We start from the raw sequence: 19,139 nt of genomic DNA on the forward strand, positions 1-19,139 counted from the left end.
TGACTTGTTTCACTCGACTGGTTGAAAGGATGAATAATTCATCTCCCTTGTTCCAGGCTGAGTCAGACCTCTGAACCATTGCTCCTCTACCTCAGCTTTTTTTCCACCTACAGACACGTTATTAAGTCCGTTGCTGCTTTGAAAAGAAAACAAAATTTTAACAGCAGAAAATTGACCAGAGCAGGATGATCATTTTAAGTAACACTGGTTTACGCTTCCTCTGCGTATTATATTTAGCCGAGTGGGTTTGAGACGTTTTGCTCAGTTTGAGCGGAAATGTGGAACGTTAGGCGCTCCTCATGACGCTCATCACCCAAACGTCAAATTGCATCAATAGGAATTTCTTACGGGAAGAGAGAGAAGTGAAAAAAACAAAAATAAAATGTTACATAAGTAGCAGCATGGCTCTTCCCTCTGCCAAGTTGTAGTCTAACCAATTATCCAGAGAGCTGCAGAGTTTGTACCGATGTGGGTGACTCAGCTATGAGACTCCCATGACCAGTTCTCCCATGATCGCCACACTGGGCGCAGCCACTGAATCCAAGGGGTTTCATATTGCAAAGATGCATCTCTTTCATGCAAATGGAGGGATTGAGTTTTGTTGTTTTCCATTCAGTTCTGAGTTTCTGTTTTCTATAAGTGCAAATAATGGGAGATTAATCAGTGTTGATTGCTGATCTGCAGGGCTTTTTTAATGCTTTGACCTGATTCTGTCAGAATATAAGCTGAAGAACAGCATTCAAAATGTTTCTTTGCAGACTTCCTGCAATAAGTAAATTTTTTTTTACATTGAGCCAAGTGGATGTCACACTGTCTGTGAACAAAGTTTTGCACATATTTTAAAACAGGACAAATTCTGAAATTGTGCCTTTTCTTTATGGCATTTTATGCTGTTTTTGTACACAGTTTATATTTTATTTTGTATTTATTGCTTTTATTGTCAATAACTTTTACTGTGACAAATAATTTTTCCATTTTGTCTTTTTCTATTATCAGAGATCAAATGATAAACCGACTTTAGCCTCATATTTTAGGAATTAGCATGGTTGGCTGGGCTGGGATCAGTAAACCATTTCTAAATTAGAAAAGCACAAAGTGTAGACTGAATAAAAGTGTAGGTGGATGCATAAGCTTTTTACACTTTCACTTTCTTAAGCGTTGTTAAAATCAAAACAGCAAATTCTGTCCTGGTTATTTTTCTAAAACATATCGCCAAAGAATTCTTGCTAAGTAAGTATAAATGTAAATTGACACAATCAGACCTTGTTATATTTGTTTATCAAATTATTTTTCTTATTTCTTATTTCAATTTCTTATTTCAATTCTTATTTAAATTCAAACCCAAGGCCTGGGGGGCAAATCTGGCTCACTATAGCTTTTTATCTGGCCCCTCTAGACTCCAGAGGTCTGCACAACTAGAACCTTCAAGTGTTGAAATATTATTTTATCAAATCAAAGCAGTTTTGTACCTGTTTGCAGCCAAATTATATCAATCAGTTTTTGATGAAATTTGCTCAAAATCAACAGATCTCCACATTTTCTGAAAAAATGGTCAAAAACATTGGGTTTGAGTGATGCAAACTCCCACCTGCAGGTGGCAGTATGTCTCAGTTCTGTTCTGCAATTGGTGGTGAGTAGCAAAAAGTCATATTTAGAGTCAAAGATAAACGCAAATATCTCAAAATTGTAAATATTTCTAAATTAGCACCACAAAATCTGTCATTTTGAATGCCATAAAATCCCCAAAACAATCACAAAATACTGGAGGGACTGATCGGTGTTAATGGATGGTTAGTATTTAATTTTAAGAAGAATTTTTTGAATGCAGAGACAGCTATTTACTCGTATTTTGAACAAATATAACAGTTTGTCAATGGGTTTTATCAATACATTTTGGAACCACCCAAAATTAAATTGAAAAATACAATCATTTTGATGTGAAAAAGTTGGATATGTTAACACAACACATGCTGTGTGAACATTATTTCTTCAGTAACAGCTTCTACACTGAAGTGTGTTGTTGGTACAACCTTATATTACCAAGGAATGGTGAGTTAATTTATTGGAAAAAAGATAAAGCTGTTAAAGTTTCCAACTGGTGGCTTTGATTATATTCTTGTTTCATCTTTATTAAACAAATGGGAGCAATAATCTGTGGCAGTCAGGCTCCACCTATCCAGAAAACCGTAATGTTTGGTGGCAAATGATGAAAGACGTTAATCAGTTCATAGGGAAGGTTAAACACTGAGCTCTGTGAACCAATTTCCCTCCTAAGCTGTGTTCACTGGTATCGGCCAGTAAAGTCGCCATTATCAAATCAAAGTGGTGCAGAATGCATTACAATATTGGATTAGGGCCATGGAGGAAAAAAACAATCCTGTTGCTTGGAAATTATCTCCAACCATTTGGTTTTCCTTTCCTATTTGATTAATTCAAAAACACAGATATCGCAGGGACAAACAGATCCATTTAGACACCAATTTTTAGATTTATTTAACAGCACAAGTTCAGGTCCAGAGCTGCTTCAGGGTGTAGTTTATATGAACTAATGGTAGGTCTGGCAGCTTTGCAACTTTGATTTACTGCCAGTTTTTCTCCCCTGCTTTTATATCTGCTTCTCATCTGTTGCATTAGTTTCTTTTGTCACTGTGATCATGTCAGCTCTCATGTTTTTCCCCTGTCTTCCTCTCCACTCTCTCATCCATTCCTTTCTTTTTCCTCCTTTTTTTTGTTGTCTCCTGTGTATGGCTTTGTTCAGCCCCCTGATGTGCTGTGACCCAAACCCACCCATCCACACTCCTGCTCACCAAACCCATCAGTGCTTTGGTTGGGTTTTTGTCTCAGCTGTTGACCCCGGTGAGTGTGGTCCATTCTGCACCTTCATCCTGCAGGATTTAAAACTACGAAATTCACTTTCTTTAGTACGTTCAGAATAAAATTTGATTTTGAGCATTTAGATGTAACATTATGTCTCTGTTGCCAGCATATCGAACTGTTATCATGTTATAATGGCTGTGAAGCTGACTTCAGTCAGAGGCATCTTCAGATTTAATGCAAGATTGACTGTTACTGGATATCTTTCCTGCCCACATCTTCATCCACAATAACTTTTGGAAAATAAAAGGACAACATGAGTTATAACAACATTTAATATCCCTTGGGATAAATAAAGTATCTTTGAATTGAATTGAATAATTGTCAGATAATTGTCATTGAAAATTTACAACCTAAAAAACTACATTTTATCCGAAAAAAGTGATCCAATAATGCATATTTCTTAATTTTTAAGTGAAATAAAAATACAAATACAAAATAGCCCAAATATGTCAATATTTTTAAATTGTGCAGTTGAGGCTATGAAATAAATGTAAAATGTAAATCTAATGTATTTAAAAATTTTGCACCCTGTAAAACAAATATAGCAGCAGCTCCTCTTAGCAGGGTCAACTTCTGCTATTTGTAGACCAATGAAAAATGAAAGTGAGTTTTTAGTCCGCTTCCTGAAAAATACGCAGGATTTGAAAGTTAGGAACACACAAACTAGTATTAAAAATAAATAAAAAATGCAAATTACCAATTAAATTCCTTTTTAAAAATGAGAAAAGAAACATTTTATAGTGAACGCCTGGTCCTTTGTATCAAAGGATGCATTTCAGCCCAAAAAAAAAAAAAAAAAAACTTTTAACATCAATATGTGAAAACCTTCCTGCTTGACTTAACATCAATATACTGAAAGGCAGATCTGTTCACTGTTTTTTGATTTTTGGATAGCAAAAGGTTCTTAATAGAAGCTCTAACTATGACACTTGGTTTGAGCATATTTATAAAGTTTTTCTTTATTTTAAATGCAAAGTTTTGGCTTAAGTCCTGCTCTGAATAAGCATATGTTTATAAATATATATACTTTTTTGAATCTCTCACCTCCAGTTTACGGTTAATCAATTCCTAAATTAGCCAGCAATTATGTCAATAATCGATTCATATATTCAATCTGATTCATCGCGTCAGCTCTAATCGTGTCGTTGCCATCTAGTGGTTGTGGAGTGGTGTGGATTCTCAGGCTTCTCAACCCAGACAGTCAGGGCAGCCACATCAGTCAGGGATCAGCGTTGCCTGAATGAAGCCCGTCAGCGGTGTCAGATTAGCAGAAGCGTAAAGAAGCCTCCTGTGTGGGATGACGGACAGCGGCACGCTGGCTTAGCGGCTTGCATGTAAGCCAGGAAGCTTTAGCATTCTACCCTGGAACCAGTAATGCTGTTAACCGAGGTCAGATGGCTCATCTCACCATTTAGAAAGTCACAGTTTCTCTTGTTCTGACTTTGTCACTCAGATTTGATCTAATATTAGGTTATTTCAGTATTATTGATTTGTTGTGCTTGAGAAATAAAGGAGAAATATAAACTGCACACTAGTTTCCAGTGGTTTTTGTATCTCTGATGAAAAATCAAAACTGAGCTCTCACTTTAAAACCATCCAACTCATTGTTAACCTTTCTGAGAAAAGGAAATATTTGATACACATCTCAGTTCCTCTTCGTCTTTGTGCAAGTACCAATCACGTTGTCGCTCTTGTTTCTCGTTTGTGTGTCGATTCTCAGATCAGCCTTCAGAGTCTGGAGAATTTCCTCTGTCTCTTCCACTACGTGCAACACCACCCCAATAACAGCACCAAAGATGCTCTGAAATTCTGGTAAGATTTCCTCACTGTATTGTCGTTTTAAAATAATCAATGTGTTTATCTTACTTAGCATGTGTAAGACTTTGGTGATGTATTTGAAATCCATTAAAACGGTTTAAGTTTAAGATTACAATACACCTTCAATGTTCCAATCTTATTTTACTGAAAAATATTGAACAAAACCCATGAAACTATTTTGTTTTAGCTGTACATTTGAATGTAATTAGATTGCTACTCAAGCTACTATATCATCTAAGCTAAACAAAACATTAGTTCCTCCAATCTTATATTTATTCACATCATAAAACTTCTTCAGCCTTTTTTCATGGGTGATTTTGAGACCTTTGCAGATATTGGTGGATAAGTATCATCTGATCTCCCGGAATTAAGGAAATCAAGGTCAATAAATCAGCTGTGCAATACAGCTTAAAATGTTCATATTTGATTTTCTCAAAAAGTCCTAATGTTGTTGACTAGGACTTTTAAGTAGTAGACAAAATTGTGCGTTATATGTCAAGTGGAAGAAAAAGGATGCTCTTAAAATTTTCTGACAAATATCTCAAAAGTGTGCCATGCAGTTTTCTTTAAAAGAAATCCAATGAAACAAACTGATACAGTACAAACATTGCAAAGATTTATTACAAAGCAATAAACTAACACAGCAGACAGGTGAGGAGTGGAGTAGTTTAAAGCAGGGTTGGTTTATGAAGCAATACTCCAAGGTGTAGCAGCATATTTCAGCCAAAAAGCGAAACTGATCAAAGTTGAATGTAGGGCAAACCTGGAATAAAACTTGATAGCAGTTGCAAAGACTTGAAACTGGAGGTTCACCTTCCAGGAGAAAAGCAACCCTAAAGATAATATATTAACCCTTAAATGGTCTAGTCAAAGTCCATGCTTAATTCCAATCAAAAAGTCTGATCTGTGGATAAATTATAAAATCAATCCTAAACTGCATAAATTGAAAGTGTTACATCCACTGCCAGCAACATTGCATCAAATGGAAAGTAGAGTGAGTGTTTGCAGACTCTGGTATTGTTTGCACTGCAGCCAGATATACAGATATACTGATATAGATAAACCCTGTTTGTCTCCCTGACATCACTGTAGCTGTAGAGTCTCCATCGACCATGCATTGTACACAGGAAACCTCCCTGTGCCAACCAGGCCTCTGTTTGTCTAACATCTAAAGCTGCACTCCCAAAAAAAGAAAAACTGATGAATGAAGCCTCTGATGGAAATGACTGGGCTGCAGATAAGAAGCTCAAAACAACTGGATGAAGGGAAAAAACTGCAAATCTAAAGTGGGCAGCTGTGTGGAAGCAATTATCTCTGTTTACTTGGCTTTAATCAGTTTCTTGTGGTAGAGAGGACGGGACTAAGAAGCGTCAACGAAACTAGTGGGCATAATTGTTGTTCAACCAAAGCTCTCTGCTGGGGAAAAAATAACATTTAATTCTAGAGCCGAACTATTAATTGGATTAATCATGACTATTGAAACAATCGTCTACTAATCATCTAGTAATCGATTGTTAATTATACAGATTCAAAAAAAAGGCTGAAAGAACAATGAACTCAGATCAGAAATTAATGGAAATTAAATTGTATTCTTTTCTACAAATGAAGGAAGGAATATGCTATGTTACATTTTACATTTACATTTTATTTTCTGATTTTAAAAAATGTATTTAATTATTTGTTCATTTGCATCTTTGCGGTATTTCTAGTACGGTAAGCTGTATTACGGCTGCGGTTTACATAAAATATTTGTAGAATGTGCCAATTTGTTTCTACCGATTAATCAATTAGTCATCAGAATCAATCGACATTGACAACTAAAACAATGGTTAGTTGAAGCACTATTTAATACAAACAAAAATATTCAGTAATACATTACTGAAAATACACAATATGCACAGTTTCATTGCTATCTTTTATGAATAAAATGTTTATAGTTTTGCTGCTATTCTAGTAGTTTTTATGGATGCCACAAAAAGTGCAGATTTTTGAACAATGTCTGATCTTGTGGTGGTTTGAGGAGGAATCTGGTCACACTTGGCGACTGCTTGTCAAACCATCTTAGATTTTCTTTTGGCCTCTTTATGGATGACCTTCATTACGCTCAATTCAGAGACCATTTTCATGCTGAGCGGGAATTTCTCAAGAGGGCAGCGTGTGTCACTGAAGTCTTGGTCGGAGTGTAATTTTAATTTCCAACGGATGCAACAAATATTTAGTGTTTATGTGACACTGTTTATGTGTATTTTGTGGTATTTTACTGGTTTAGACTAAAGTCGGTTGACAGGGAGCAGGAATGACCCAATTAAGGTTCTGTTCTGCTAAAGGTTACGTTTTATCCCAATGCAGGCATTTTAAAGAGCTCACCGTTGACATAATATGTGTAACTATGTTAAAATAATTCAAATCTGCTGACTCTGAGATTTCCCTGAAAGTCTTCCCTGCACAACCAAAATTATGTTTGTGTTATTTCCAGCTCATTGAGCTTCTTCTTGATTGTGTAGAACGGACTAAGAAATGATGAAATAAGTTTATTTTTGTTGGTATTACAGGGTTTCTCCCAGTCTATTGTAAGCCTGGTGGAGAAGATTTTTATCAAACTTGTTTTTTTCCTGACAACTCAAAGCAAATAAATAATATTGTTGTGAAATGTTTTGCATGCTGAGCTTCAGTTGATCTAAAGAACTCATGAATTGGAAGAGCACAAGCTCATCTAAGCTCTTTCAGTTTATTTTGCAGCATTTCTAAAAGATAAAAGTCAATGCAATTTTGAAATTCATTTTCGTAGTATATTGAGTCGTATTTGGTTTGAGTTCATTTCAGATGAATCCAGTTCATCCAAGCACACATTCACACACAATTACAGTTCAATTAAATCCAGTTATAACACAATACAGTCAAATTCAGTTCATCATACGTTCGACTTTGTAAAAACGGGAGCAGAGTGATTGATGATGGTTGATCAGCAGTGGACAGGGTGTACTCCTTTTCACAGAAAGAGGAAAATAAAAAGAGGAGTAGGAAACCAGGCTTAGTTTAATCAGCTTTCTGGGGCGACCAGATGGGGTTTGAGCGTGAAGGAAGTAGACAGAAAGCACAAAAGCACTAAGACATGAGTACATTTGTATCGGGGGAAGAAGGAAGGACTGTAAGTAGTTGAAGACAGTAATTTCTCTATCAAGGCCTTTGTCCAGAAAAAAGACAAGAAAAATATAGAAAAAAAGATAAGTGAGAAAAAAATCTATAGATATAGAATATTGGCTTAAAACTAGCTCTTATACCTTGGAAAAAAGTTAATGTGAGCTAATTTTGTTTTATTTTATGACTACCAAGACATTTGCACTAGAAACTAGTCAAAAGTACTTTGTGTTTATCATATTATCTTAATGAATTCATAAATTGTTAGTTAGATAATAGGTTTATAGTATAATAAATTGTTAGTTAGATACCAATGATAGGTTTATATTATAATACCATGGGCTGCTATCCCTAAGATGCCTTTTCTTTGCTTTTAAAGACACTCCCAGTTGCTGTAGTGGAAAATATAAACGCCAGTATCTATCAATGACGGTTGCCGACTGAGGTCTTCCGCAGGGCACTGGGTGCTTGTCAGTGCTACCAAGACCAGTCCCCTCGACATGTGACATCACATGCTTTCATGTGATACGCTGATCTGCTGCGAATCTGGAAAGCCTCCATTTGAAATTCCGATTTAATGGAATTTGTGCAGCAGAACAGAGAAATCAGTCAGCAGTCATGTGAGGAAGTGTGCAGATCCAGCTAGCAGGATTGAGTCAAGTTTGGAGCGCATACAAGATGTGTGGAGGGAAACCGTTTGGCCCTGCAACATTTGGTAAGATCATGCAGATTGTATGTGTGGATCTGTGCTTTTTGATCGGTCTCTGGGTTTTTATTTGACTGTTTTAAGACAAAAAACAGACTGCGTTGCTGGTGGTACCTACTTGGTTTTTATGGTTTCTAATTATTATGCCATCCTGGTGCCATGTGTTAAAGGTTCTGCTGACTTTAAATAGGACTTTCAGTAATTTGTGGAAAAGAGAATCTCTTTAGAGACACGTGCTTATTGCACACATGTGCAGCAGCTTGGGGCTGCTCTGAAAAGCATGAGGAGGGATAATCACACAATCCCAGATTTCTGTTTTTTTGCAACCTTAGATTAAAAAAAAAAAATCTTTGTTGCGTTACAGATTACCTCATACACGTGATCTATGTTCAGGAAGCCCTAGTCTGTAAATAATTAGATTTTGCCGCAGGCTTTTGACGTATGGTGTCTTTCCTTGCAGCTCCGATATGAGTGGGGCCAGTAACACCCTGGCCAGAGAGTTTCTGACAGATGTACACCAGCTATGCAGTGCGGTGGCCCAGAGAGCCGAGGCGCGGGATGAAGATGAGGAGGAGAGTCACATGGTGGCACTGGGCGAGTACCTGGTCAGGGGGCGGGGCTTCCTGCTGCTCAGCACTCTGGACGCCATCATTGATCAGGTAGGAAAAGCTAATATATGTTTTCCCTAAAAGTCAAATCATAGTAATAAAAAAACTGAGACAAAATTTGAAAGTGTAGCAGAGAATATTACCAGATTTTATTAATTACTCTATTATCTATAGACAAAAATGTATTGAAAATGCTTCACTTCACATTTTGAGTTTAATGTAAGTCCAAATCAAGTTTTTAGTCTAATAAAGTAAAAGGGTCAAAGGTCAGTGACATAAAGGAAACGTGTAGTAAAAAGGATTAAAACTCCCTTTTTGGTTGCACAAAAAGGAAATGAGTAAAGAGCACAATAACAGTTTTAGATGTAATAGATTTAGAAGCAATGAAACAATCTCAATATAACTCCAGAATACCAAATGAACAACAATTTACCACACCAGTGAATCTGATTCTAATTTCAGGTTTGTGGTTTTATATGTTTCATAAAATTTCATGGTAGATTTTTTTTTCTCATTACAGAAAATAAAAAAAATCTAGAAATCTGAGACCAGAAAAGTGTTTATTAAAAAAATTACTGGAAGCCTACACAGCTTGTCTAACTTAGCATAGCATACCTAATTTTAGTATTATTTACCCCAAATTGCTTTTAGTTGCAGATTTAGTTTTGCATGGTAAACTCTAGACTTCTACTGCAATATTATTAAACATTCTTCATTCATTTAATAGTTTTTTATCAACAAGAGAATCAGACAGACTGCAAGGATGCTTAAGAGAAATGAACACATTTACATGAGAACATTTACATCGATATATATTTGTACTGGGTGCAATAAAATGATTAAATAAACAAAAAGGTTGTGCTACAATTAGATGCTGTAAAGTTTTATGAACTGACCACATTTTCATTCTCCAATGGAAATGTTTTTCTCTACAGAGGATGCTTAAATTTCACTGAGGTTTTAAATTCTCTGCATATATCTGTTACGGCTGCTTCTCCAGTATCCACCTGTTATCAGGTGTAAATATTTTTGTTTACCCTTAAGGGTTCAGTGCCTAAATATATATTAATTGTTGTTGATGATGTGGATCTTCAGCAGCAGAAAGAAGGGGAATCTCTCCTTTGCGGCTTGTGTGAAATGGTAGGAATGGCCTCAAGGAAGGAGGCAATGTTACTCCATCAACCAGCACCAGGCTCAGGCAGCCCGCTGTTTTGTCTGTTCATATCGTTGCTTTCTGCACGCTTCACCATAAGTCTTCTGGGAAAGACTTTCAATTGCAGACACAACTTTTAGGTTTATAATTGCCGTTCTGAGTGTCGTGTTTCTTAGTGCTCTGTGTGAGTCCTTGATGGAGTTGGAAATAATATGACTTCTGGGAGTTGTGGTGCACACTTTGTCAGAAATCTTCTTGCTGCTTAGTCAGATGGCACCTATAAAATTTGAGGAATTTGCAAAGCGTTTAGCGTCCACATTTTATTAACGTTGCAGAATAAGCCTAAAGGAATATGCAGATGAAACCCCAGCAGAGTTTAGACTTCTGTGGTTCATTCAGGTGACATAAGGACACCAAAGCGATGATTAAACAAACCCCAAGGATGTAAACCTTTTCTTTTTTTGTGGTGTGACAGAGAAATATGATCTTCTTCTTCATCAGTTTTATATAAAACAGCCCTTCAATTTAAAGAAAACTTTGAATGGTATGCAAGTTATTAAAAATATTACCTCACATGTTTGGGCCTGCACTCACTGTTTATAATTCTCATTTTATTTTAGCATTTCGTCTGCAAATTTAAGGCATGCATGTGGAAATTGTCATCACAAGCTCTGGCTGTGTGCGTCAACAGCATCCCGCTAGGGATCAGCTCTGACTTGGCAATCAGAACTACTTTATAATCAGCTTGTGTGTTGCTAATGCTGATTGCGAATCAAAGAAATAGGCTTGTGATTCAGTAGCAAATGTGTTGTGATTTGTATTTGTCCCACTGGGTTGGAAATGCCCTCATATGAATATGTATAAAATGTTTTGTATCGTTTATGATTGGGAAATGTAACTCTGCTGTCTTTAGAGATCATATTCTGAGTCATGTGCCAGATATTTTACTCCTGTCAGATTAAAATCTATAAAATATTAAGAGGCTGTAAGTAGAGCTGGACAACAAGGTCAATAGTGCAACACCACAATATTTTTTATGTATCAAGATACACAATATATATCACAGATTTTAAAATACATTCTTATTCTTTGTATCAGTAAGCCTTTCACAATAATCATTCAATTAACCGCATGATGAATTAAAATAAGCTTGATAATTTGTATTCTGATGATTAATAGTCTTTTTAAGGAAGATTTTGTTTCCAGAAATGACATAATCCATTTTATTTATGGTTTCGGCTGGTTTGCGTATCTAAAATATCTCCCAGTTCCAGTTTTAACTATTTAGAGAATTAAAGTTTATTGAAATTTGACATGGTGGATTTGCATTGTTATGCCACTGCCGATACATAACCTGAAAATTGTCTCAGCAATATTGTTGGTTATCGTAATAATATTCAGCTCCATTTTTGATACTGCTGTAACATTTTTTTAAGACATAGGGTTCTTTCTATTTAAGAGCAAAAAAAGATGACTAATTACTATTTCCCAGTATTTTATTGTACTATTCCGTGCTATAGAGATGTGGCTGTTGGAGCATCATTTTGAAGACACTTTCTGTCACACAACTTGTTTTTTCTCACATGTTGTTAGAGCTCTACAAGCATGTCTTACATGGTAGAGATTAAAATACTGATATGTTATCAGATGGCCTCTAATCAGACACTCTTGCTCGTTCGGTTTGGGTCATGAGAAAAAATACTTGTTGCTGCTGCTAATTATGGTGAGCAAAACCCTGAAGAGGTAAACATTTAAAGAGTTGCTACATATTTGTTTCATAATACAATAACACTTTTGGTAACTGTTAGATTGTGAAATAAAGCTCATCTGTCTTCTTCCACGTGGTCAAAAAATATTAATGTAAATAAATTAATTGGAATTGTATACCACTTCTAAAATCTGAAGCCTATTTTATCATTGTGATGATTTTACTATTAGAGGAACCCTAATTTCTAGGTTAAGATTTTGTACCATAATTAAACAGTTGAATACAAACTTGTAACATTATGTTTAGAACAAAGTGTTTTTAACCTAATATTTAACCTTCTATGTTTGACAAATGATCTGGTTTGATCTTTTTAATTAACACATGACGGAGGAATGCAAGGATGCACAGATTACACGTCTGATTCAAAATTCCTCAAAGTATGCCCGTCATCTAGCTGCTACATTGCTCCCTGTGACATTTCTAATGAAATACATCAAAACAAAAAAAAAAACCATAATTTTGTAACTAGAAGTATTCATAAATTAGAGTTTTGTAATGAAGACTGAATGGATATTTAAATTTAGGGAGGAGTGGAGTAGGACTTAGAGGGAGTGATTTGGTGTGGTGACGAAGTGGGACCAAAGTGACGACTGAAAGGATTTTTTTCTTTCTCCATCTAAGTAAGACACTGTGATCTGTTGAACTCTCAGGAGCTGACTTGTCGGGAAGAGCTGCTAACTCTGCTGCTGTCATTGCTGCCTCTGGTCTGGAAGATTCCTGTGCAAGAGGAAAAAGCTCCAGGTCTGTTGTCAACTATCGTTACCACCTTACTTACTAATTTCTGTTGTTTTGTTAATGCCGTCACACTCCTACTGTAACTTATGTATTCGTGTTACTTATCTGTAACCTGTGTTCATGTTACAAATATTTTTTCCTCCGAACTTATTTAGAGGTTGCATGACTTTATCATCCAGCAGCTTTGCAGCATTTGTTTTGATGGGTTTATGTGAAGACCTTGTTGATTTTATCTATAACTTTTGATATCATCTTCATGTTACAGCAATAAACCTTTATTTTCTCAATGCTGCACTGCACTCAGTTTCCTTTTGGCAGAGTTCCAACATAGTCTTGAAAGTTTCAAAATCTATAAAGCTTTAAGTATTTTACAAGTCTGGAGTAGCTTTAAAAAATGAAAGTGTATTATGGAACTTTTTGTATTCCCATGTATTTTTTTCATATCAATATCTTAAAATGTTGCTTCAATTAATGTTTTTAAATTTTTTTGCATAAAAAATTTGCATCATCAAAGTTATATTAATTCCTGACCAAAGGCCTGCAGATGCATACATACTGACACACCTTAAGGCTTTATGCATCAATGTTCCTCTATTTAAATGAGAAAATGGTTAATAACAGTGGAAAGTTTCTTAAACACATGATAATTTATTTGAAGTGTTGCATAAAGTTGTCTGTCCATAAAGTATGATTATCTGACATGAATTCAAATTGTTCTTTTTATATATTTAAACATAAAAATATATAAAAAGAATATATATGTATTTTTATGTAAAATACAAAAATACATATTTCTTGGTATTTTCCATACCAAGAATTATGGAAATTCTAGCTTTAAAAGTCAAAAATTTAAAAATAAATGTGTAGAAATCCAGATTAAATTTTTGCTTTTAACTAACCTTTAATTATTGCAGCTGTGAGCAGCACAACCTGTCTCAGAGCAGGAGAACATTTGTGTTTGTAGAGGCCTATGACCTGAGAACTACTCCGGCATTTAGAATAAGGCTGCTGATCTTCTGTAACATGGAGTCTAGAAATTTTTTTGCTTAATTAATTTTTGCTTTCTGAAACTTTTAATACACAAGATTTTGGGTCGTGGCAAGACATTAAATTGTTACGAGATTGCCGCAAAGTGATAATGGTGAATAAAAAAAATAAATAATAGACATGATATTATGTCTTCTTATAAATTAAAATGTTTCAAATCATAAGTACCATGCCATTTGTTACACATATTGTATAAGCAAAATGTACAAAATCTACAAAATGCTTTTATTTTCAATAAATGTGTTCCATTGTACCATTATTTATCACATTTTCAAGTTTTTTTCATTTTAATGATACACTTAAAGCATCATAACTTAATACGTCATTGGTTTCATTACTTTTAAATTGTGAAAATGATAACGTGATGGGCAAGTACTATGTCACACAACATATAAATATGTTTACTAAAGCTGGAAATATTTCTTAACTACAAAATTTTACTATATTATAAGATTGTGAAACCTTCTTTCAACCTGCTGACTGGCAGTGCACAGCAACAGATGGGAGAGGGACAGAAAGGGTGCCCCATACTCAGCCCACTCAAGACCTACCTTGATATAGCTTTAATACTAGTGGAAGAAAGACAAAAGAGAAATCCTACAACCACTAAACTGTGATGTTACTTCATTTTTGTTTACATTTTGTGACGAAAGAAGACGTGCGCTCATGTCTTCAGAGGTTTTCATGTCATTTCCTTCAGTGATTATTGCTGCAGGTTTTTCAATAAGTTTGACACAGCTCAGAGTGAAAGTGAACTGTACCAACCGAAAATGTTACAACTGCTACAACTTTTGTTCCCAGTCAAACCGAGCATGCAAGACACCCTTACTGACCCAAACCTGCTCTTGACATGCAGTGGAGCATAACCTTCTTCATCTTTTTTCACATTTAACTACAAAAATATTCTTGACTGAAAGTCTTTTAATGCAGAATGCCAAAACCTAGTGAATGTCTTTGTGTTTGAACAGATTTCAACCTGCCATCCCTACTTGAAGCATTCCTTAGCCGGGAGGTGAAGGCCGTCCCACTCAGGACGGGACAGAAGGCTGCATCTGATGAGCAGAGTTCTGGGAAGAGGTCCCGCGTTGGCAGTGGCACCTGGAAATCACGGAGATCACGCAGAACGTCACAGAGATACTCTGTGAAAGATGCTCGCAAGTCCCAGGTCTCCACCTCAGATTCAGAAGCCAACTCTGAAGACAGAGCTGTTGGGGGCTCAAGGAACCGAAGACCACACGGTTCCACCATCCAAGTGAGCTGCCAGCATCACCGCTCTGAGGCTTCGCAGTTGATGTCTACGGCCACCAACACTACAGAAACCATGAGTGCACCATATCCCCACCCCAGAGCCCCTGGGTCTCAGATGGTAGACCACAAAACCTTGACTGACCCGGCTGCAATATCCATCTTCAACCGCATGGAGAACTCTCCTTTTGATCTTTGTCATGTGTTGCTTTCCCTGTTGGAGAAGGTGTGTAAGTTTGACATGAGCATCAATCACAACCCCGGTCTGGCCATCAGCGTCGTACCGACCCTCACGGAGATCTTGACTGAGTTTGGAGACTGCTGTGGTCTGGGGGGAGGAGGAGGGATGGGAGCAGAGGAACTTGCTGGAGGCTGGACGGAGGAACCAATCGCATTGGTTCAGAGGATGCTGCTACGCACCATCTTACATTTGATGTCTGTGGATATAAGCCAGAGCGACAGACTTCCAGACAGCCTGAGGCGAAGTTTGACAGACTTGCTGCGAGCAACTCTCAAAATCCGAAGCTGTTTGGAGAGGCAGAATAATCCTTTTGCTCCGCGGTCAAAAAAGACCCTACAGGAGGTCCAGGATGATTTTTCTTTTTCCCGTTATCGCCACAGGGCTCTACTACTTCCTGAGCTTTTAGAGGGAGTATTACAAGTTCTCCTGAGTTGCCTCCAGGCTTCAACGCCCAACCCTTTTTTCTTTAGCCAGGCTCTGGAGCTCATCCATGAATTTGTCATGCACCGTGGCCTCGAGCTCTTTGAAGCCACGGTTCTGCGGCTGGAGGGACTTGGCAGGGCCAGCTCTGACCTAGGCAGAGAGACGTCGGAGCGGATACGCGGTCTCATTGCAGGGGTCTTCAAAATAATCAGCGCTATTAAGAAAGCCAAGTCGGAACAGCTTCATCAATCGGTTTGTGCTCGGCGCCGGCACCGTCGCTGCGAGTATTCCCACTTCCTCCATCACCACAGAGACATGTCTGGCTTGCCTGTCTCTGCTTTCATGCAAACCGGAAGAAGCAACCCCTTTGAGGAGGATGTGGAAGGCTCAGAAGAATCTGAGGGAGACAACGTGCGTTACCCTGAGAGATGCTGCTGCCTGGCTGCCTGTGCCCACCAATGTCTCAGGCTCCTGCAGCGCCTCTCGCCCAGTGGGCCGTCTGTGCTGCAGGTATTAGCTGGGATTCAAGCTGTTGGAATCTGCTGTTGCATGAACCCTCGCTCAGTTGTAGGACCCCTTTTACATGCTTTCCGAGCTCCAGGTCTCCGTAGTTACCAGTCCCATGTGCTCAGTGTGCTAAGTCGGCTGATTTTAGATCAGCTTGGTGGGGGTCAGCCATCCGAGAAAGCTAAACTGGCCTCTTGTAACATCTGTACTCTGGACAGCAGCCAACTTCCAAGTCTGGAGGAGACATTGCAACAAGGAGAACCTGCAAATATTTCTACCAGTTTATGTTACCGCTCCCAAGGTATCCTGCCTAGCGGAGGAGGGGCTGAGGACATGCTCTGGAAGTGGGATGCTCTGGAGGCTTACCAGGAGCTAGTATTTGGTGAGGACTGGCAGCTGAGCCAGCAGATAGCCGGCCATGTGTGCCATGTAACACTACGTGGCAATACTGTAGTACAGTGGCAACTCTACACACACATCTTCAACCCCGTTCTGCAAAGAGGGGTGGAGTTGGTCCACCATGCTCAGCAGCTGGGGGTTTCTACTGTCTGCACTCAGGTCTGCAGCTACCACACACAGTGCCTGCCTGTGGAGGTCCTACTCATCTACCTGCAAACATTACCAGCACTTCTCAAGTCAAGGTGAGCTCCTCAACCACTCTTCTTTACTTCAATCTGGAATCTTCTGACCTAAAAATGGCCTATTACGCTTCCTTGAACAGTTTAGAATAGATTTGTGGGGAATACAAAACATGTTCTCTCATTTTTTGCACAAAATCATTCTTAGATAATAAGATTTTAATTCCTTTCAGAATGAGTTGTATTGGGGCCTCTTGTCACCTTAAATCCAAATTGCTGCTGCTGGCCACACCCCTCAACTCAAAGTTTACACTTGCACGTGAAAATGGCTGCAAACAGACGCGTAATTATACAACCCTACATCTTTGAAAATCCGAAATGGAGCCTCCTGTACAACCAACAAGAATGCAGCAAGTGTTGTTTGATAGTAAGACAATAATTAAACACTTGTGTTTTGCAGCAGCCATTATACAGTGGTAAAACCAGCTGACCAGATGTGCTGGAGCTCCCTTTGGGTTGCTAGGTAATGGCACTGAAGCTCAGGCTGCTAAATAATGGCACAGTGCTATTTCAAAAGATTTTTGAAACGACTCATTTTCCAGACACCACAAAACATGAATTTATTGCCAAAAAGATGTATATGTGTATTTATTTCCCTACAGATGAAAAATTAGAATTTTTATACAAGAAGTCCCCTTTAAGTTTTCTCTGCTTTTGTTGGTTTTGCTCAACTCTTAGCAGCTACAATCCCAAAGACATTGGGATTATTTGCATAAATACCATAAATCCGTTTACGTCTCAGTTGTTATAATTTAGTGCAGCGTTGCAATTTTCAACAGTTCAGGAATTGTATGAACACGAGACACCTCAAAGAAGACCGTATCCACTTGGTCATGAGATCCCTCTTTCCAAGCACGTGGTAATTGTTACTAATCAATAATTTATCCTGTTTTGGTGTTTCTAGTAAGAAATGCAAGACTATTTACTGTTATGTAACATTGTTGCCTCTCTTATAAGGCAGGCATTGTTGATCCACATACTACATTTCTTTTTCCAACACCTTAAAAAATATATTTAATATGATCTACATCAACATATGGAAATGAATCATTGTGTGTTTTCTTTTGTGACTTTTTTAGATTGGGTTCAATTAGCTTGGTGTATACTGAGAGATAAATGAGCAAAAGTGCTCACGCTTGAGATGCTCACTCAAAAGTACACCTAACTTTAATTGTCGAATGACGTTTTGAGGACTTTTAGCTGTTGTTTATGTATAATATTTATAATTCCTATTTGTGTTTTTCTTGCTACATTCCCAGATTGTTTGATGGACTGATCAATATTTTCCACTGACTCTGATTTTGGCCAATTTGGATTTCTGTGCTGTTAAATCAGCATTCAAAATATTTTTTTGTCTTATATTAACAATTATTGCAAACAGCATTTCTAAAATAGCAGCAGTTTTGTGCATTCAAAGATTTTTAAAAGGCTTAAATCCTCCATGTTCCAAACTGGAGGGTCTTTGGTGTACTCTGCTCTAATTGTGTTTTCATGTGAAAAGCTCGTCTCTCACTGTCTGATTGGACTGTAGAAATATCAAAACATGTCAAAGAAAACATTCCTCTAAATAGAAATAGCTAACTGTCTTCCTTCAGTAACCACTTCCACCCCAAAGAGTGTTGTTGTAACCTGGTAGAGCTTACATATGGGGCTTTTTTACTGATTGGAAAAAGAATTGAGTTTTGAACTTCCACTTTGAAGAACATATTTTTTTCTTCAGACGTTTGTTGGTGCATCTCTAATGTTGAAATAGTTTTTGTGCCGCATTTCATTCAGCTGCAGTGCAACCTTTTGGATAAAGTTGCTTTAATAAAACGTTATTCTTTGAATATTCATACTGAATATATAAGTCCTAAATGTACCATAATTCCTCAACACTTTGCGCTATTTGAAAAATTCCAACGGTTTCTGAAAGGTGAGATGTTGCTCTTTCCAGTCGATGTCGGGTTATTACGGTAATTACACTCTCGTTGTGTCAGGGAGTGAAATTAATCTGAGGGGCGCTCTTTTAATAGATGGTAAATTGCAAAAATAACTTGCTAGATATTGAAAGTTCCAGTTGTTATGCAAAAGTGGGCAAATATAAATACTCAGGATATTTAAAGAACTGCGTACAGTTAAAATAAACAAAAATATCCAGCTGACATTTTAAATTTAGGACATCATAAAGGGTTAATCAATTCATCTGTTGCCTGGCTTGGACTGATATGCCACATTTAAAGTATTTAGCCTGTT

General features: G+C 37.3%; 1 protein-coding gene across 3 annotated transcripts in view; it reads left to right on the forward strand.

Moving 5' to 3' along the window:
• The window catches only part of lyst (lysosomal trafficking regulator), a 71,281-nt gene that overhangs the window by 6,740 nt on the left and 45,402 nt on the right, over window positions 1–19,139 (forward strand). For all 3 annotated transcript variants that reach the window (XM_055029392.1, XM_055029394.1, XM_055029393.1), the window contains 4 exons: window positions 4,598–4,689; window positions 9,000–9,198; window positions 12,719–12,809; window positions 14,819–16,907. In XM_055029392.1, the coding sequence (XP_054885367.1) occupies window positions 4,598–4,689; window positions 9,000–9,198; window positions 12,719–12,809; window positions 14,819–16,907 (2,471 nt within the window). The remainder of the gene's footprint in view (window positions 1–4,597; window positions 4,690–8,999; window positions 9,199–12,718; window positions 12,810–14,818; window positions 16,908–19,139) is intronic.

This window comes from Poeciliopsis prolifica, unplaced genomic scaffold, assembly GCF_027474105.1.
Source record: "Poeciliopsis prolifica strain line A6 unplaced genomic scaffold, Auburn_PproV2 SCAFFOLD005, whole genome shotgun sequence".
NCBI lineage: Eukaryota > Metazoa > Chordata > Actinopteri > Cyprinodontiformes > Poeciliidae > Poeciliopsis > Poeciliopsis prolifica.